The sequence below is a fragment of the Pristiophorus japonicus genome, chromosome 8 (assembly GCF_044704955.1).
Source record: "Pristiophorus japonicus isolate sPriJap1 chromosome 8, sPriJap1.hap1, whole genome shotgun sequence".
Taxonomy (NCBI): domain Eukaryota; kingdom Metazoa; phylum Chordata; class Chondrichthyes; family Pristiophoridae; genus Pristiophorus; species Pristiophorus japonicus.
In genome coordinates, this window is record NC_091984.1 from 56,485,070 (window position 1) to 56,507,403 (window position 22,334).

At 40.7% G+C, this 22,334-nt stretch overlaps 1 protein-coding gene across 3 annotated transcripts in view; it reads right to left on the reverse strand.

The window, feature by feature from the left end:
* plpp3 (phospholipid phosphatase 3) overlaps positions 1 to 10,622 on the reverse strand; it is a 163,462-nt gene extending 152,840 nt beyond the window's left edge. Inside the window, exon 1 of one of the 3 annotated variants that reach the window (XM_070886810.1) lies at positions 10,073 to 10,608. In XM_070886810.1, coding sequence (XP_070742911.1) covers positions 10,073 to 10,199 — 127 coding nt within the window. In that variant the 5' untranslated portion in view covers positions 10,200 to 10,608. Of the gene's footprint in view, positions 1 to 10,072 lie in introns of all 3 variants that reach the window. The other 2 variants (XM_070886809.1, XM_070886811.1) reach the window with 2 other exon arrangements.
* Between the last annotated feature and the right edge of the window lie 11,712 nt (positions 10,623 to 22,334).

Sequence of the window (22,334 nt, forward strand, 5' to 3'; positions counted from 1 at the left end):
CCGTCCAAATAATTCCATATGTCACTCATAGCAATTTGACTACTGATAATGTGGAATGTGAGACAATCACCAATTTATTTTTCACTTTTTATCCAGAAAAAACTGATTTCTGAAATTTGCACATTTGTAAAAACAGTTTCACAGATTTTATAAATGTTTCAATTTAGCTTGTGCGGACTTTGGAGATGACTTTAAAATTGTCTTTTGTGCATGTATCAGTGCAGAAATTTACTGCATCTATATATGAGAATATTTCAGAAATGTGCTACATTATGTAACAACCTTCAAGGAATCTTCCTAAAATCACAGGTATAATTTTATTGGTAATGACATGCATGTTTTAAAATATATAACACTTGAAAGGGTTGTTTTGTATGCAGCACATAGAGGTTTGGAGTTGGCAGTATTTTCCTTTTACAAAGTTATAAAGTATTACATAAGAACATAATAAATAGGAGCAGGAGTAGGCCTTTTTTGGCGCCTCGAGCCTGCTCCGCCATTCAATGGCTGATCTGATCCTGGCCTCAACTCCAATTCCCCGCCCGCTCCCCATATCCCTTGACTCCCTTATCATTCAAAAATCTGTCTACCTCCACCTTAAATATATTCAAAGACTCCAGCCTCCACAGCTCTCTGGGGTAGAGAATTCCAAGGATTCACAAACCTCTGAGAAGAAATTCCTCCTCGTTTCTGTTTTAAAGGGGCAAACCCTTATTCTGAAACTATGCCTCCTAGTTCTAGATTCCCCCATGAGGGGAATCACCCTCTCTGCATCTACCCTGTCAAGCCCCCTCAGAATCTTATATATTTTAATAAGATCACCTCTCATTCTTCTAAACTCCAAGGAGTATAGGCCCAACCTGCTCAACCTTTCTTCATATGACAACCCCTTCATCTCAGGAATCAACCTCGTGAACCGTCTCTGAACTGCCTCCAATGCAAGTATATCCTTCCCAAGAGCATGAAGAAATCAAGCGCAGGCAGCGGTAGGAGCGTGCGGCAAACCAGGCTCCCTGCCCACCCTTTCCCTCAACGACTATCTGTCCCACCTGTGACAGAAACTGTGATTCTCGTATTGGACTGTACAGCCACCTAAAAACTCATGCTAAGAGTGGAAGCAAATCTTCCTCGATCCCGATGATGATGATGATCCTTCCTTAAATAATGATACCAAAACTGTACGCAGTACTCCATGTGTGGTCTTACAAACACCCTGTACAGTTGGAGCAGGACTTCCCTACTTGTATACTCCATCCCCTTTGCAATAAATGCCAGTATTCTATTTGCCTTCATAGAAACATAGAAACATAGAAAATAGGTGCAGGAGTAGGCCATTCGGCCCTTCGAGCCTGCACCGCCATTCAATGAGTTCATGGCTGAACATGCAACTTCAGTACCCCCTTCCTGCTTTCTCGCCTTACCCCTTTATCCCCCTAGTAGTAAGGACTACATCTAACTCCTTTTTGAATATATTTAGTGAATTGGCCTCAACAACTTTCTGTGGTAGAGAATTCCACAGGTTCACCACTCTCTGGGTGAAGAAGTTTCTCCTCATATCGGTCCTAAATGGCTTACCCCTTATCCTTAGATTGTGACCCCTGGTTCTGGACTTCCCCAACATTGGGAACATTCTTCCTGCATCTAACCTGTCTAAACCCATCAGAATTTTAAACGTTTCTATGAGATCCCCTCTCATTCTTCTGAACTCCAGTGAATACAAGCCCAGTTGATCCAGTCTTTCTTGATATGTCAGTCCTGCCATCCCAGGAATCAGTCTGGTGAACCTTCGCTGCACTCCCTCAATAGCAAGAATGTCCTTCCTCAAGTTAGGAGACCAAAACTGTACACAATACTCCAGGTGTGGCCTCACCAAGGCCTTGTACAACTGTAGCAACACCTCCCTGCCCCTGTATTCAAATCCCCTCGCTATGAAGGCCAACATGCCATTTGCTTTCTTAACCGCCTGCTGTACCTGCATGCCAACCTTCAATGACTGATGTACCATGACACCCAGGTCTCATTGCACCTCCCCTTTTTCTAATCTGTCACCATTCAGATAATAGTCAATCTCTCTGTTTTTACCACCAAAGTGGATAACCTCAAAAGAACATAAGAACATAAGAATTAGGAACAGGAGTAGGCCATCTAGCCCCTCGAGCCTGCTCCGCCATTCAATAAGATCATGGCTGATCTGGCCGTTGACTCAGCTCCACTTACCCGCCCGCTCCCCGTAACCCTTAATTCCCTTATTGGTTAAAAATCTATCTATCTGTGACTTGAATACATTCAATGAGCTAGCCTCAACTGCTTCCTTGGGCAGAGAATTCCACAGATTCACAACCCTCTGGGAGAAGAAATTCCTTCTCAACTCGGTTTTAAATTGGCTCCCCCGTATTTTGAGGATGTGCCCCCTAGTTCTAGTCTCCCCGACCAGTGGAAACAACCTCTCTGCCTCTATCTTGTCAATCCCTTTCATTATTTTAAATGTTTCTATAAGATCACTCCTCATCCTTCTGAACTCCAACGAGTAAAGACCCAGTCTACTCAATCTATCATCATAAGGTAACCCCCTCATCTCCGGAATCAGCCTAGTGAATCGTCTCTGTACCCCCTCCAAAGCCAGTATATCCTTCCTTAAGTAAGGTGACCAAAACTGCACGCAGTATTCCAGGTGTGGCCTTACCAATACCCTCTACAGTTGCAGCAGGACCTCCCTGCTTTTGTACTCCATCCCTCTCGCAATGAAGGCCAACATTCCATTCGCCTTCCTGATTACCTGCTGCACCTGCAAATTAACTTTTTGGGATTCATGCACAAGGACCCCCAGATCCCTCTGCACCTCAGCATGTTGTAATTTCTCCCCATTCAAATAATATTCCCTTTTACTGTTTTTTTTCCCAAGGTGGATAACCTCACACTTTCCGACATTGTATTCCATCTGCCAAACCTTAGCCCATTCACTTAACCTATCCAAATCTCTTTGCAGCCTCTCTGTGTCCTCTACACAACCCGCTTTCCCACTAATCTTTGTGTCAACCTCACATTTATTCACATTATACTTCATCTGCCATGCATTTGCCCACTCACCTAACCTATCCAAGTCACTCTGCAGCCTTATATCATCCTCCTCGCAGCTCACACTGCCACCCAACTTAGTGTCATCCGCAAATTTGGAGATACTACATTTAATCCCCTCATCTAAATCATTAATGTACAATGTAAACAGCTGGGGCCCCAGCACAGAACCTTGCGGTACCCCACTAGTCACTGCTGCCATTCTGAAAAGTACCCATTTACTCCTACTCTTTGCTTCCTGTCTGACAACCAGTTCTCAATCCATGTCAGCACATTACCCCCAGTCCCATGTGCTCTAACTTTGCTCATTAATCTCTTGTGTGGGACCTTGTCGAAAGCCTTCTGAAAGTTCAAATATACCACATCAACTGGATCTCCCTTGTCCACTCTACTGGAAACATCCTCAAAAAATTCCAGAAGATTTGTCAAGCATGATTTCCCTTTCACAAATCCATGCTGACTTGGACCTATCATATCACCTCTTTCCAAATGCGCTGCTATGACATCCTTAATAATCGATTTAATCATTTTACCCACTACCGATGTCAGGCTGACCGGTCTATAATTCCCTGTTTTCTCTCTCCCTCCTTTTTTAAAAAGTGGGGTTACATTGGCTACCCTCCACTCGATAGGAACTGATCCAGAGTCTATGGAATGTTGGAAAATGACTGTCAATGCATCCGCTATTTCCAAGGCCACCTCCTTAAGTACTCTGGGATGCAGTCCATCAGGCCCTGGGGATTTATCGGCCTTCAATCCCATCAATTTCCCCAACACAATTTCTTGACTAATAAGGATTTCCCTCAGTTCCTCCTTCTTACTAGACCCTCTGACCCCTTTTATATCCGGAAGGTTGTTTGTGTCCTCCTTTGTGTATACCGAACCAAAGTACTTGTTCAATTGGTCTGCCATTTCTTTGTTCCCCGTTATGACTTCCCCTGATTCTGACTGCAGGGGACCTACATTTGTCTTTACTAACCTTTTTCTCTTTACATAGCTATAGAAGCTTTTGCAGTCCGTCTTAATGTTCCCTGCAAGCTTCCTCTCGTACTCTATTTTCCCTGCCCTAATCAAACCCTTTGTCCTCCTCTGCTGAGTTCTAAATTTCTCCCAGTCCCCAGGTTCACTGCTATTTCTGGCCAATTTGTATGCTACTTCCTTGGCTTGAATACTATCCCTGATTACTTGCTGTACCCGCATACTAACTTTTTGTGTTTTATGTAAAAGAACCCCCAGATCCCTCGGTACTACAGCATTTTGTAATCGCTCCCCATTTAAATAATAATTTGCTTTTTTATTTTTCTTACCAAAGTGGATAACCTCACATTTTCCACACATTAAACTCCATCTGCCAAATTTTTGCCCATTCACTTAGCCTGTATGTGTCCTCACACATTGCTTTTCCTCCCATCTTTGTATCATCAGCAAACTTGGCTACATTACACTCAGTCCCTTCATCCAAGTCGTTAATATAGATTGTAAATAATTTAGGCCGCAGCATTGATCCCTGTGGCACCCCACTAGTTACAGTTTGCCAACTTGAAAACCACCCATTTATCCCGACTCTCTGTTTTCTGCTAGTTAGCCACCCTCTATCCATGCTAATATATTACCCCCAACCCCGCAAACTTTTATCTTGTGCAGTTATCTTTTGTGTGGCACCTTATCGAATGCTTTCTGGAAATCCAAATAACCGACATCAACTGGTTCTCCTTTATCCACTCTGCTCGTTACATCCTCAAAGAACTCCAGCAGATGTGTCAAACGTGGTTTCCTGTATTTATAGCACAGAAGTAGGCCATTCGGCCCAACAGGTGCAAACCGCCTCCCTCCTCCATCTAACCCCATCAACATATCCTTATATTCCTTTCTCCCTCGTGTGCTTATCTAGCTTCCACTTAAATGCATCTCACCATACTCTTTGTGGTGGTGAGTTCCACATTCGAACCAATCCCTGGGTTTGAGAGGTTTCTCCTGATATAAATAGTCTTGTACAAATTAACCAGTTGATTAGTTTTAACATCTATTGTTTTATTTTATTTGTTTCAAATAGGTTCCAGTAAATGATAAGGACTGATAGAATTACCTGGGAATTGACTTGGAGAATTCAGTGAGCAGATTTAGAATCAGCCAGGATAATTTCAGGGTATTTAGTTGAGCACTCTTGTATCTCAGGAACTGGCATTGATGAGATGCTGAACCTATGTCATGGACAGTCACTCATTAACAGCATTTGGGGGTGAGGGATTAATCAAAGTAAAAAACAAAATGTTAATAAATTTGTCAAAATTCCTTTTCACCATTTGACTTTTGAAAGCTATCCTGAAGGAAGGAATCTCACTTTAAGGAGCCTTTCAGTGAGCTAGTTGGAAAAAGGAATGATGAGCAAAAGCAAGTCACTTACCTAAAGGAAGGGAATAAATAAACAAAAATATAAAGAAATGACTTGAGCTCGGCTGATATCGTACATCTCCAAACAGCAATTACAAAGTAACATTGCTACCTGTAGTGGTAGTAATTTGGAGCCTTTCACATTCAATCAGAAATAATGCCATAAACCACCATCTGCAGTGCCATATAGCCTCACTGCTCTTACTCCATTTTCACTTCTGCTAACATATTACAGTGAAATTAGACTAATGAATAGAGTAATTGATATGTATGACTTCAGCTGTCATTGCTCCTAAGCATACCACAGCTGGAAAGCTTTACTGCTTAACGTATTCAGAGTTTTGCACATTAGAAACTAATTTATAGTCAGTCCAATGTGGTATCAGTATCAAACTTGTAACAAGCACATCAATTTTGCTAGTGATTTATTGAAAAGGTCAGAAGCAGAGCATTTAATAAAGAAAATGAACAGTTGAGATTTCTGACCAGGATAAGTTTATTTTTCTTCCTAAAATACATCACCCAGCAAATGATTTTTTGAGCTTGTATTTTATTTTTTGTTATTAGGGATAGCTGGATCCTTATTTCTTTTAGATAAAAATTACAATGTCAATTTGAAATGGCTTTAAAAGACACAGATGAACTCTTAGCTCTGCACACCTTTACAGTTGATGAAAGGACAGATAAATATATGTTGAGGAGCTTGTTTACCTTTTTTAGGAATACCTTTCCCAAAAGCAGCAAGTCCTGAATCCTCAAGATATTTGAGAGAACTCTTCTTATGAATAGGCTGTATCATTAATAAAATTGGGAGAGGCTTCAGATAGTAATGCAATAGTTAGAACAGCTTTTCTATTACCAGTGTAGCTATTTCTGTAGAATGACAGCCTCAAGTGTGCTGCCAGTGGCCACATACCCAATTTTAGCCTGACTCCTCCAGAGCTATTGGATAACACATGGAAGGATCTGATGACATCAAGCTATCAGATTGATTGGTGAGAGGAATTTCTGAATTGTAAGCCTGGAACTCCTGATGACGGAGCCCCATTGCATCTGAGAGGTAGAATGATGAGGTACTATTGCAATGTCAACATCTGAGTAAATATCCTCAGCTTCTTATATTATGTTTGTAAGAATAATAGCTTATTTTTTTTACAAGACATTCGTTGGGTTTGATAAAGTTCACTTAATGGATATCTTAAGCACCTTAATTGAAAAAGTATGTTGCAACAATTCATCAGATCAGTGATTGATGCTCAGTAAGTAGACACCACACAAAATTCACTTCAAAGTGTTCGACAGAGTGAGATCAATGGTAGCAAAGTAATGGACTTTCTTTCTAATGGAATATCTTCTAGTTTTAGGAATAAGGCTTAAAGATAAACAGTATTGTTGTAGATCTTGAAAGCTGCACTGTCCCTTTCAATTGTTCTATGGATAATGCGCTGCAGTAGTTTTAATAGCCAATCCTTCCTCAAAGGACAAATCAGTAGCTCTCAGTGACAATCTTACCAACGACCTTCCATCATGATCAATCTAACTATTTTAGTAGAAATGATAGATCTCTTCATCAGTTATTTAGCAGTAAAAGATGCAAAACCTTCTCTAAGCCCCTTCTCTAAAATGATCTCCAAAAATAATAATCACTTTGACTACCAAGCAAAACAGAGCAAGGCAAACGATAACAAGAATGGATCTCTACTTATAGCACACTCACAACAATGGGACTTAGTTATTCCAAAAACACAGTTTTGTCTTAACCATATTAAATCAAATTCTTCGAAGACTGCAGGTCCTTTGCTCTTTCTCACAAAGTATTATAAGTGTTAGATATATTTGAAAGTTTTTTCCTCCATTAACATAGTATCATCTCAAGAATTCCAGAGTAACGCAGATCTATGAGACACCCATTCAGTGCCCCTATATTCAAGCTACTCCTATATGCTATACTCGGAACTCCTTCATGGCAAACGAGCCAAAGGTGGGCAGCGGAAATGTTACAAGGACACCCTCAAAGCCTCCCTGATAAAGAGCGACATCCCCAGTGACGTCTGGGAGTCCCTGGCCAAAGACCGCCCGAAGCGGAGGAAGTGCATCCGGGAGGGCGCTGAGCTCCTCGAGTCTCAACGCAGAGAGCATGCAAAAATTAAGCGCAGGCAGCGGAAAAAGTGTGCGGCAAACCAGTCCCACCCACCCTTCCCTCAACGACTATTTGTCCCATCTGTGACAGAGACTGTGGTTCTCATATTGGATTGTACAGCCACCTAAGAACTCATGTTAAGAGTGGAAGCAAGTCTTCCTCAATTCCGAGAGACTGCCTATGATGATGATATGCTTATAATTCCATTATAAAATTGTGTTAATAGTATGTGTGTGCATATCTCTCTCTCTCCCCTTCCTCCAACAATCAAAAATGCTGAGCGGTTATATTATTGACAACTGCTTATTGATAATCTATTAAACACCCTGTTTCTATTCAGCTATCAACATATAACAGGTAAATAATCGTGCTATCGAAAATACTGATCACACCTACTAACTTGATGAGTGAGAGCAGGTGGATTGTTTACATACAGAGATTTATGGTTCCAAAGACAGAAATCGTTGTTAATTCTTAATTTAAATATTGTGGGAACAATCCAATTGTTGTGATAAAACATAATCCAAGCCTTCCAGCAGCTGTCAGAGCACAACATTGAGCTCCATTGGTATAAGCTTGGACCGTTCACACACACACACACACAAAACAAAATCCTGTCATGTTTTCATGAGCGTGAAACACAGATGTTCTTGACTGGAGCATGCAGCCGAATCTCGTAAGTTTTCAATTAGTAGAGTTCACACATCAGACTAGTTTCATTGGCTCTGCTAATTGATTATAGTTTTCCTACTGTCTTATCCCTCACTATGATATAAAGATGAATAGAATCCGTTCAATAGTCATACCACTATATTCCCTTGGCTTCCTGTCTTCGAAAGTAAACAAAATTCTGGGCTTGTTGCATTCCCCACATGTAATGAAACATATGTGTCCAAACACTGTCAAAACATAGACTAGTGATGGTACCCTCCAGGCCTCTGTTTAGATTAGAAGTGTAATGGAATCCCATTACTGTATAACAGGAGTTTGGGACTGGTAGAAAAGTTGTCACATACCAGATCCATAAATGGAATGGCTGCATCATTACTAAATTGGTCAAAATGGGCTTATGAACAGAAATTTTATGTAGATTTGTGTGATCAGCTATATCAACATGGAACTATTCATTTTAATTCATATCAATTATTAAGATAAAGTGATCTTTGGTGGAACATGGAGGCTTATTCCAAAGACATTTTTTATCGGCAGTAGTAAGCCCATTCTATGATTCAATGCACTTAAAAGTTCAAACTTGCACCCCACAGATTTCAATACAACTATCGGTTAAAAGCTGCACAATCCAAATATTTGAGCTTCTTGGGGGAGTCTTGTGCAGATGTTAAAGTTTGGCTGTTATCAAATGTGACAGTCAGCTCCCTCTCCTCACTATCATCAAGCATTAAACATATAGGTTCAGACACTAATGGGACTGAAAAGGAGTTTAAAAAGCCAAATATTGGCAAAATCCACCTTAAAATTTTACCATGACCTCTTAATGACGTTCTAATTTTTATTATGAACTGTAATAGAATAGAACCATCCAAATTTAGAGTCACGTAAAAATGCCTAATTGACGACCAGCAAATTAATCAGAGCTCACAGTTGCACAGAATGATATCACATGTAATGTCACACCGCCTTTAAAAACTCAGCTAAATCCTACCATGTTTTTACGATCACACTGGAGCTGCAGTTAGCCCACGTCCAGCTTTATCAACAATAGTAATGGTGCTACTTTGTGAAATGATACCATGCTCCTAAAGGGTTAACACTTGGATCTGTGAATACATCTGTGGAATCTTAACCGTTAAAAAATATTGCTATCTATTCCTCTTTGGCTCTCTCTCTCTCTCTCTCATATATATATATATATATACACACACAACTCATAAATATCGTGCATTAATATGTAATAAAATGAGGTCACATCTGGTTTTGGGTGCGCTGCTCGTTTAAATTCTGCATGGATCTGACTATGACACATACAAATGCCATTATCAGGTCTGTGTTTATGAGGATCACAGCATTATGCAAACTGCACAGATCCACAACACGCACAGATTAACCTACTTGCTGAAGTGCAATACATATACTTTAATATAGACCAATACTCCGCTGGTTTCTGGTTTCCCTTTTAAGAGGACTTTTGCTTATACAAGTTCTAATAAAACCGACAACTTGTGAGTGAAGCTTCAGCCATATGTGTAAAAACATCTATTTAAATGTGACTGATCATGATTTCATGCGGAACACATTTTAGCTTGGGCTAGTTGCTGAAGGGGGATTAAACTTGGCTAGTCATCTTTTTCAAAAAAAAGTTTTGATATTAAAGTTTGATTCTTTGCTTTATTTTATAGCAATATTTAAAGAACAGTGGCAACACCTACTGCCTGCCCCTGACAATATGTAAACACAACACAGCATGGATTACTACTTGCAATATAGTTGCTTTTGAAATGTACTCACCAAGAAGTAAGCAAAAGAGATCCAAGCAGATTAACATGACTTTCTTGTGATCCTTATTATTCAGAGTTGAAGTCCCACCATTTCGGTTGTCGGCAGGCATAGCTTTGTCGTATTTGTAGCTCTGCATGTGTGGAACTGTTGTAAAATCCGTAGCCGAAATGTTAAAATAACTTTTTTTTAGTCTCTCGCCTATGTTATCCCTCTCGGATGTTCCACCTTTTCCTTAACTCTCTGTTTTTGTTTTAGCAACTTCAGCACAAAAGTTCGTCCCGAAAGGAAAGCGCTGGCTGTGAAACACGTAAACTAAGGAACTTTTGGAGCTAACAAATTTATGGTTCTCTTTTGGATCTGCGGAATGAATGAATGAAGAGGTTTCACTTTTAAAAGAAAACAATCCCTTTGCGAACACAATGCAGCGCTGCACTGATGTGATGAATGCGGTTCCTTTCTTTAGTGTGTTTGCAAAAGCTTTGGGCTCTTGTTTTATTCCTGAACTGCTTTTCAACGTAACCCACTTGGATCAGTTGCCACTCAGTCTCAGCCCCCTTCCTGATGATGATTACAATTTCCTACAGATTTCCAAAACATCAGGCTTGGAGCGCCCCTAGTGCTGACAGGGTAAATATTAAAGGGAATGAGAAGACTTCGATTTCCGATTATTTATAAGACTGTTTTACTATATTATTTATTTAGAATATATGTATCACTAGGAGACCCTATCTATAAATCCAAACCTCACTCAGATGTAAAAGTTTCTAATGAATTTAATTCATTCTGATAAGGATTATATGATGAAACCCCAGAAATATTAAATGTGCATTGTGCAAAAGATATTTTAACAATTTTCAGTCATAAGATCATCAGGCAATACATCATAAATGAAGGAAGAGAAATATATGGCCTGGAATTTCCGGGCATTTTTTGGCATAACTACGGAGTAAGCAGCGTAGCACCGTTTTTTTACAAGGAATTTAATTTATGTTTCACACCAAAACATCAATTAGCATGAATTTCCTCGATCGCTTGCACCGCTTATGAGATTCCGAAACTCGCTGCTGCTCCTTTACATAACTCCGCCTCACATGCTAAACTCCAGTTTACGCGAGGTTCGTGCATTTTCGCCAGTAATGCACTGACAATATTTACACCCGCAGATTTAAGCCAGCATGGCCTGAGGTCACCAGTAATCGTGTAGCTGAGATTTCTGGAGTTTGACAGCGATTTTCTTCATGTTTTTGTTACAATTCTTAGTGAGACCTGCATTATATATAACCAGCAGTTTAGTTTGGTGTTGCTATTGGCAGTGTCAGACCTGCATATTGGGAGCCGGTACCCTGCTGTAAGGAAACACGTCAGAATTCTTTAGAGAGTTGAAGAACTAGGGGAGGAAAGGAAACAAGATTGGAGTGGAGTGCAAACATTAAGGAAGAGAAGTGTTTTTAGGAAGCTTTTGAAAGCAGGGTGATAAGGTGGAGGGATTTAGGGAAATAATTCCAGAGGGAAGGGTTGTAGTAAGAACATAAGAATTAGGAGCAGGAGTAGGCCATTCAGTCCTTCAAGCCTGCGCAGCCATTCAATAAGATCATGGCTGATCTTTGACCTCAACTCCACTTTAATGCCCGATCCCCATATCCCTTGATTCCCCTAGAGTCCAAAAATCTATCTATCTCAGCCTTGAATAAAGGCAACGACTGAGCATCCACAGTCCTTTGGAGTAGAGAATTCCAAAGATTCACAACCCTCGGAGTGAAGAAATGTCTCCTCATCTCAGTCTTAAATGGCCTACCCCTTATCCTGAGCCTATGCCTCTAGTTCTACATACACCAATAAGGGTAAACAACCTCTCAGGATTTACACTGTCAATCCCCCTCAGAATTTTATATGTTTACGTGAGATCACCTCTCATTCTTTTAAACTCCAGAAAGTATAAGCCCAATCTACTCAATCTCTCCTCATAGGACAACCTTCTCATCCCAGGGATCAATCTTGTGAACCTTCGTTGCACCACCTCTAAGGCAAGTATATCCTTCCTCAGATAAGGAGACCAAAACTGTGCACAGTATTCCAAGTGTGGTCTCACCAAAGCCCTGTACAATTGTAGTAAGACTTCCTTACTCGTGTACTCCAATACCCTTGCAATAAAGGCCAACATGCCATTTGCCTTCCTAATTGCTTGCTGTACCTGCATGCTAACTTTCTGTGTTTCCTGTATGAGGACACCGAAATCTCTCTCAACACCAACATTTAATGATTTCTCAACATTTAAAAAATATTCTCTTTTTCTATTCTTCCTATCAAAGTGAATAACCTCACATTTCCTCCATCTGCCAACTTATTGCCCACTCACTTAACATGTCTATATCCCTTTGCAGGCTCTTTGTGTCCCCCTCACAGTTTACCTTCCCACCTACTTTGTATTGTCAGCAAATTTTGATACATTGCACTCGGTCCCTTCATTGAAGTCATTAATATAGATTGTAAATAGCTGAGGCCCACGTACTGATCCTTGTGGTACCCCACTAGTTGCAGCTTGCCAACTGTAAAATGACCCGTTTATCCCTACTCTCTGTTTTCTGTTCGTTAACCAATCCTCTATCTATGCTAATAAAATACCCCAAACCTCATGAGCCCTTATTCTTGCATAGCAGCCTTTTATGTGGCATCTTATCGAATGCCTTTTGGAAATTCAAATATACTACATCTACTGGTTTCCCTTTATCTACCCTGCTAGTTACATCCTCAAAAAACTCTTAATAATTTGTTAAACATGATTTTCTTTTCATAAAATAATGTTGACTCTGCCTAATCATATTATGATTTTCAAAGATCCCTGTAACCATTTCCTTAATAATGGATTCCAGCATTTTCCTGATGATTGATGTTTGGCCTGCAACTCCCTGTTTTCTCTCTCCCTCCTTTCTTGAATAACGGGCTTACATTTGCTACCTTCCAATCTGCTAATACCATTTTAAAATCTTGGGAATTTTGGAAGATCACAACCAATGCATCCACTTTTCTCTGCAGCCATCTCTTTTAGAACCCTAGGATGTAGACCATCAGATCCAGGGGATTTTTTGGCTTTAAGTCCCATTAGTTTCTCAAGTACTTTTTCTCTACTGATATTAATTACTTTAAGTTCCTCACTCTTATTAGCCCCTTTGTTCCCCACTACTTTTGGTATACTTTTTGTGTTTTCTACTGTGAAGACACATACAAAATATTTGCTTAAAGTCTGTGCCATTTCCTTATTCCCCATTGTAATTTCTCCTGTCTCAGCCTCTAAAGGACCAACACTTACTTTTGCTACTCTTTCTTTATACATACTTGTAGAAGCTCTTACAATCTGTTTTTATATTTCTTGCTAATTTACTCATATTCTATTTTCTCCCTTTTTATCAATTTTTTTGATCATCCTTTGCTGGTTTCTAAAGCTCTCCCAATCCTCAGACTTACGACTATTCTTTGGAACATTATAAGCCTCTTTATTAATCCAATACTATCCTTAACTTCTTTAGTTAGCCACGGATGGATCAGTTTTCCCGTGGAGTTTTTATTTCTCAGTGGAATATATATTCGTTGAGAATTTTGGAATATTTCTTTAAATGTTTGCCACTGCTTATCTACCATCATACCTTTTAATCTAATTTCCCAATCTATCTTAGCTAATTCGCCCCTCATACCAATGTAATTGGCTTTATTTAAGTTTAAGGCTCTCGTTTCCCACTGAAGTATTTCACTCTTAAACTCAATGTGAAATGTTATCATATTATGATCACTCTTTTCCAGAGAATCCTTTACTATGAGATGACCAATTAACTCTGTCTCATTACACAATATAAGATCCCTGGTTGGTTCCGTGACGTATTGTTCTAGAAAACTGTCTCCTCTGTAATCTCTGCTCCACAGACACTGCTTACTCCTCATTCCTCATCCCTCCACTTCACAATTGGCAGCCTTCTTACAGTCACTATGTTCATACCCTGTAGAATTTCCTGCGAGCACACTTCTTCTCTGCTTTCATAGGCTTCCTAAATGCCTTTTGTTAAACTGTGCTTCCACTGATCCCAACAATTTTTTTCCTTTTCTCTCAGTGTCACCCTGGGCTCAGCTGTAGGACTCTCGCCCCTGAGTCAAAAGGTTGTGGGTCTCAAGTCCCACTCCAGAAACTTAAGTACATAATCTAGGTTGACACTTCAGTGCAATACTGAGGGAGTGCTGCACTATTGGAGGTGCCACATCTCAGCTGATCCTGTCTAGCCTCTCAGGTGAATGTAAAAAGTTCCATGGTACTATTTGGAGAATAGGAGCCCAGGCCAATATTTTCCCTCGACCAACATCACTGTCATTATCACATTGTTTGTGGGACCTTGGTGTATGCAAATTGACTGTTGTGCATCCCTATATTGCAAATGGGACTGCACTTCAAAAGTAGTTAATTGGCTGTAAAGCACTTAGGGATGTCCTGAGGAAGGATCTCGTGCCCATGAAAGGCGCTACATAAATGCCAGTTCTTTCTCTCCTGATTAGTGTCAGTCTTTATAGGATGAACACAACAGAAATGTAAGTTGTTGTGTTAACTTTGACTCAAATTGACTCATATCAAGCTGTGCCTGCGTTCCAGTATAAAATACAGTTTCTAACCTGGGATAGGGGATGGAGAACTGCCTTATCCTTGAAATAATTGTCAAGTAATTTCTTGAGCTCGGGTTTCCCTATTTCCAGAAGAACCTACGGACTAAAATGCTATAACCTTTATTGAATAGCCATCTTAATATCCCCAGATCAAGTTGGGAATTACTGTTAAATTACAATGTATGTACATGTGGCTCCATTGGAAATTAATATTTTCTAATCAACATATAGGATCAAAGTAGATAAGCATGAAAACAAACATTGAACAAGAAATACTATTCTGTCTATTAAGCCAAATCCACCCATAGATCATAAAACAGCGCTGTATGGTGGACTAGGTCACCTCGGGAGGAAAGTTCTGCAAAATTTCTCCCTGGCCCAAAAGGTAAATCAAGTAAAACTCCAGAATATTTATTGAAATTTACATCCTACATTGCACATCCATGACCGTTGTCTTACTTGGCCTGACATTTCAAATTTCCCAATAATTGAGGAACCATCATATTTCACACAGTATTTGTTTATTCAGTGGTTAAGTAAAATCTAACATCCTGGGACTAGATGGTAAAAGAAGGGCATTTATACATTACTTCCTCACATCTCAGAGTGCATCAAAACATTTCACAGATAATGAATTATTTTGAACTGCATGGACTTTTGTTATAATAGGCAAATGCAGCATTTATCTTGAATATGGCAAAATCAAACAAATGAGATGAATGAAAAGTTAATCTGTTGTTGGTTGGGGGAGGAATGTTGACCCATCATCATAGACAGTCCCTCGGAATCGAGGAAGACTTGCTTCCACTCCTGAAGTGGGTTCTTTGGTGGCTGAACAGTCCAATACGAAAGCCACAGACTCTGTCACAGGTGAAACAGATAGTCGTTGAGGGAAGGGGTGGGTGGGACTGGTTTGCCGGACGCTCTTTCAACTATGGCAGTGCGGCATTCCGGCCAGTCGCTGTTGGGATTGTCCATGAGGGTCCTGATGTTCCAGGTCCCGAACTTCATGTTAACAGAGTGGAAGATGTCTGTGCGTGAGTTATTTTAACGTGGGGTGGTCGTTGCACACCGGCTACCACACGGGCTTAGCTGAGCAAGGTCTTGGTCCAGTGGCAAAGAGGTCCAAGATGACAGGAGACCAGGCACTACTATATGGGCCTAGTTGCCTACGGCGAGATGTTGGCCGCAGGCTCGACGCTGGGTAGCGCCCTTGGTGGTAGGTGATCCGAGGCCTGACCACCTACCTTCTTCAAATAGTGTCCTGGGATCTATACAATTCCCTTCAACCACTTATACAAGTAAAAGGGGCCTCAATTTAACATCTCATCCAAAAGAGCATTTCTGACTCCTTCAATACTACACTGGAGTTTTAGACTAGATTAAGTGCTCAGGTTCTGAAGTGGGATTTGAACCCACACATTCTAATTTAGTGGCAAGAGTGCTACTAACTGAGCTAAGTTGAACTATCATGGGTTACTGACAGAACATTCACATCTGAAATCAAATCCATGCGATTGATGGGATGAAAATCTATTACTGTCATCTGAAAAAGCCTTATGTGAAATAAGTTTGACTATTCTTACTCCAGTGGACATGAGTCCATAGCACAATGCTGCCCTAATTAGTGCTAGACTGGCAGTCCACTTAGAAAAACCTCAAGGATATCTGATACAAAAGCAAAATACTGCGGATGTTGGAGATCTGAAATCAAAACAGAAAATGCTGGAAATACTCTGCAGGTAAGGCAGCATCGGTGGAGAGAGAAACAGTTAACGTTACAGGTCGCTGACCATTCGTCAGAACCAGAAAACTGACTGAAACGCTATCTCTGTTTCTCTCTCCACAGATGTTGCCTGCCCAGCTGAGTATTTCCAGTATTTTCTGTTTTTATTAAGGATATCTGATGCAGAAAATGGAAACGTGGCCCCTGGTCCAATAGGGAGGACAGGTCTGCAGTTGGAGTTAAAGCACACTGGAGGAAGAATTCCTCTGAGAAATGTGCAACAGTGTTACTGCATTTATGAATATTTCCTTTGTTCACTAATTGTAGCAAAATCATAAACACATTCTAAAATAACACATTAACAACTTCACTAGAAATAGCAGACAATTGCATTTACAATGCCATTCACACTGAATGAACATAAGAACATAAGAATTAGGAACAGGAGTAGGCCATCTAACCCCTCGAGCCTGCTCCGCCATTCAACAAGATCATGGCTGATCTGGCCGTGGACTCAACTCCACTTACCCTCTCGCTCCCCATAACCCTTAATTCCCTTATTGATTAAAATGGTCAGAGCAATTCTCCCACAATTATCAGACAGTCTTAGAAAAAACTTTGTCTTTTGTTTAATCTATTCTTTATCTAATCTGGGAGGATTTGATGCTGACACTGGGTGCCAGATGTGAAAACATTTTCCATTCCATATCATTAACACCTTTCACCTCTATTAGTACAAAAAACACACTGTCATCATTAGTTCCTGGCAAAGAATGTAGGTTGAAAAATAATTTCATAACGAACTGGACAAACAATCAACATTCTACGAATACATTCCTTTTCCTAAATGCTAAAAGATTCAAGCAGAAAAGCGACATCCCAAAACAAGCTCATCGTATATTATATCAGTATTCTTAACTGCTAAAAGAATCACAGTAATAATAGTTCATTAAAATAAATGTAAAAATGTCTCATTGCCAAACCCTTATCCTGCTGAATAAATCGAGGCTCCATGTGGTCAACTCCATCAATTATCTTGAGAAATAGAGTGCTCTTAAAAGGTTCCTGTCTCATACTTTAATTTACTCGCTGTCCTCGACTCCAGCTTAAACTTTAGGAAATCAATTATAGCTTTATTATATATTATATTATAGAAATGTGCATGCATTATTTGGATTTCTGCAAGAACATTTGATAACCAGTGGATTCATTTGCTTTAGTCCAAGATTGCTTATGTTACGAGTCATAAAAACTACTAACAGTTATTTTCTATGTACTGATCTAATACAATGCAATATATATATTGGGTAAAAGCTGACAATTTAATAACATGTGATATACTGTGGCATACATGTATATTTTTTCCAATTCCTGTACAGGTACAGTATATACTGACTAAAAGTGGATGGTTCACTCATATATGAAACTCAGTGGTTTCTATACGTATCTGTGCATGTATATTCATCATCATCATAGGCGGTCCCTCGAACGAGGATGACTTGTTTCCACGAGTTCACAGGTGTTTCGATGAAGGACCCGATGTTCCAGTCCTGAACTCCAATTGAGGGGGTGGAAGATGTCTGTGCGTGGGTTTTTTTAACATGTGGTGGCCGTTGCACACCAGCCACCACACGGGCTTGACAGAGCTAGGCCTTTATCCAGTGGCAAGAGTTAACCAGGATGACTGGAGACCTGCTCTGCTGCATAGGCTTAGCGCGCACACGTATCGCAGTGTGGGCTGGCCCATGGTGCCCCTGGGCCCTCGGCTCTTCTGGTCCCCGTACCTTCATCTCTCACGCCACCGGCACAATCTCTCACCGCATTGCGGCACGGGAGCTGCGCATGGATTCACTCTGGAGCATCCGCGATGCTGAAGGTGTCGTGAATAGCACGTTTAGTGAGTTGGTCACACCGCAGGTAAAGGTTACACAGGCAGATAGGGAATGGGTGACCATCAGGAAGAGCAAAGGAAGGAAGGTAGTGCAAGAGTCCACTGCGGTCACCTCCCTCCAAAACAAATGTACCATTTGGATACTGTTGGGGGAGATGGCTCATCAGGGGAAGGCAGCAGCAGCCAAGTTCATGGCACCATGGGTGGCTCTGCAGCACAGAAGGGCAGGAAAAAGACTGGGAGAGCTATAGTGGTAGGGGATTCTAATGTAAGGGGTATAGATAGGCGTTTCTGCGGCTGCAATTGAGACTCCAGGATGGTATGTTGCCTCCCTGGTGCAAGGGTCAAGGATGTCTCGGAGCACCTTCAGGGCATTCTGGAGGGGGAGGGTGAACAGCCAGTTGTCGTGGTGCATATAGGTACCACAATATAGGTAAAAAATGGGATGAGGTCCTACAAGCTGAATTTAGGGAGCTCGGAGTTAACTTAAAAAGTAGGACCTCAAAGATAGTAATGTTAGGACTGCTACCAGTGCCACGTGCTAGACAGAGTAGAAATAGCAGGGTAGTTAAGATGAATATGTGGCTTGAGGAATGGTGCAAGAGGGAGTGATTCAAATTCCTGGGACATTGGAACCGATTCTGGGGGAGGTGGGACCAGTACAAACCGGACGGTGTGCACCTGGGCAAGACCGGAACCGATGTCCTAGGGGGAGTGTTTGCTAGTGCTGTTGGGGAGGGGTTAAACTAATATGGCAGGGGGATGAGAATCTATGCAGGGAGACAGAGGGAAGTAAAATGGGGGCAGAAGCAAAAGGTATAAAGGAGATAAGGAAAAGTGGAGGGCAGAGAAATCAAAGGCAAAAATCAAAAAGGGCCACATTACAACATAATTCTAAAAGGACAAAGAGTGTTAAAAAAACATGCCTGAAGGCTCTGTGCCTCAATGCGAGGAGCATTCGTGATAAGGTGGATGAATTAACTGCGCAGATAGCTGTTGGCGGATATGATGTAATTGGGATTGCAGAGACATGGCTCCAGGGTGACCAAGGCTGGGAACTCAACATCCAGGGGTATTCAATATTCAGGAAGGATAGACAGAAAGGAAAAGGAGGTCGGGTAGCGCTGGTTAAAGAAGAGATTAACACAATAGTAAGGAAGGACATTAGCTTGGATGATGTGGAATCTGTATGGGAAGAGCTGCGGAATACCAAAGGGCAAGTGAGAGTTGTGTACAGACCACCAAACAGTAGTAGTGAGGTTGGGGATGGCATCAAATAGGAAATTAGGTACAGCAGTTATCATGGGTGACTTTAATCTATATATACATTGGGCTAACCAAACTGGTAGCAAAACGGTGGAGGAGGATTTCCTGGAGTGTATAAGGGATGGTTTTCCAGACCAATACGTCGAGGAACCAACTAGAGAGCTGGCTATCCTAGACTGAGTGTTGTGTAATGAAAGGGGATTAATTAGCAATCTTGTTGTGTGAGGCCCCTTGGGGAAGAGTGACCATAATATGGTAGAATTCTTCATTCAGATGGAGAGTGACACAATTAATTCCGAGACTAGGGTCCTGAACTTAAAGAAAGGTAACTTCGATGGTATGAGACGTGAATTGGCTAGGATAGACTGGCGAATGATACTTAAAGGGTTGATGGTGAATAGGCAATGGCAAACATTTAAAGATCATATGGATGAACTTCAACAATTGTACATCCCTGTCTGGCATAAAAACAAAACGGGGAAGGTGGCTCAACCGTGGCTAACAAAGGAAATTAGGGATAGTGTTACATGCAAGGAAGCAGTATATAAATTGGCCAGAAAAAGCAGCAAACCTGAGGACTGGGAGCAATTTAGAATTCAGCAGAGGAGGACAAAGGGTTTAATTAGGAGGGGGAAAATAGAATATGAGAGTAAGGTTGCAGGGAATATAAAAACTGACTGCAAAAGCTTCTATAGATATGTGAAGAGAAAAAGATTAGTGAAGACAAACGTAGGTCCCTTGCAGTCAGAATCAGGTGAATTTATAATGGGGAATAAAGAAATGGCAGACCAATTGAACAAAGACTTTAGTTCTGTCTTCACTAAGGAAGACACAAATAACCTTCCGGAAATACTAGGTGACCGAGGGTCTAGCGAGAAGGAGGAACTGAAGGAAATCCTTATTAGTCAGGAAATTGTGTTAGGGAAATATATGGGATTGAAGGCCGATAAATCCCCGGGGCCTGATAGACTGCATCCCAGAGTACTTAAGGAAGTGGCCCTAGAAATAGTGGATGCATTGGTGGTCATTTTCCAACACTCCATTGACTCTGGATCAGTTCCTATGGATCAGAGGATAGCTAATGTAACCCCACTTTTTAAAAAAGGAGGGAGAGAGAAAACAGGGAATTATAGACCGGTTAGCCTGACATTGGTAGTGGGGAAAATGTTGGAATCAATTATTAAAGATGTAATAGCAGCGCATTTGGAAAGCAGTGACAGGATCAGTCCAAGTCAGCATGGATTTATGAAAGGGAAATCATGCTTGACAAATCTTCCAAAATCTTTTGAGGATGTCAGGTCTCTTATACTTTATGTCACCTGAACCCCTGTGTCTAGGTTCGAATTAAAACCAGGCCACAGATGTGAAAGGGCAAGGTTATAGGATACACTGCTCCACCCAGTAAGCATGGAGGTCATGTGATGAAAATGTTGGAAAGAGCTATTGTCTTAGAAATCCTTTAGCTGTATGAAAACAAAGATTGAAGCTAAGCTATGACTGGTGATACAATGCATCATCACATCACCAATGTCAACTGTCCTGACAAGTGGTTCAGGAGTTGTTATTTTTTTCCAATTACAAAATTTTGCAATGCACAAATCTAGTGTCTGTTACAGTGCAAGATGATCCTAATGTATAGCAAACTTCTGGCTAGTCTTTTGTACAGCATGTTTCAGGAGTTTAGCCTTCCAACTTCTTTTTCCGTTTCACCTCTACCAAGAAAGAAAGATTATATCCTTTCAAGGAGCTATTTATTGTTTTTGTTAATATTAGGACTATAACATTTACAGTTGCCTGCACTTCAATAGCACCTTATACATGCTGATATTTCTCAAAGAGCTTCAGAAAATGAATATTTGACGTGCAGTGACTGTTGTTACATTGGTACACTATCTGCCAATGATAACAATATTGTGCAACCAAATCTTGTCAACAAAGTAAGAAATGTCCTGCCTTTACCCTGAAGATATTGAACCGGAATTTGCAGTGGGTAATAACAGCAAACGAACAGCGTTCAGTGTTATTACTCCTTTGAAACTGACCGCAACTTCAGGATTTAGCGCATGTGCATCCTAACGTGGAAATTCTGAAGTTGTGGTCAGTCATTCACTGCTCCGACATTGGCTGTGCTGTGCCTACCCCCACCCCCACAAATGGTAATCAGTGTAATCAGGGAAATCAGTGAAACTGATGAAAACCTCGGCTTTTCTGCAGTAATACCTCCGTTAAATATCCAATTAAAGGTTAGACCTTGTTGGATTAGGTGTAACTGGAGTTTTAACAGCGTATTAACTGCTAAACAAATGCTATGGCCCTAAAAAAACTCGTTTTAACTTTATGGAGTGTCATATTTATCCATTTTAATAAAAAGTAAAATTTTTAAGAAACTTACTTAAAAATTTTTTTTTAAATTTCAGGTTTACTCTTCCCCATGTGAGAGCCCCAAACTTCGTTTTACTCTCTAACATTTTTTAAAAAGTTAGAATCAAAGGAACTTACTCACTTCTTGGTTCCTGATCTGTGAGAATTCTGCATTGTGATTGGTTGCTTAGACAGCTTATTGATATCACAGCAGCTCGTGTTAGGGATTCCCCATTAACTTACACTGATCTCAACTGAATGTCAGAAAAGCCAAACTTCTTGCCATAGAGATCACGAGATCTTTGTGAGAAGCTTACTTTGGGGCAAGCGGGGAACGCCTTTGCTGCGCCGCTGACTGCAAATTACGGGCCATTATCAGACTGCTG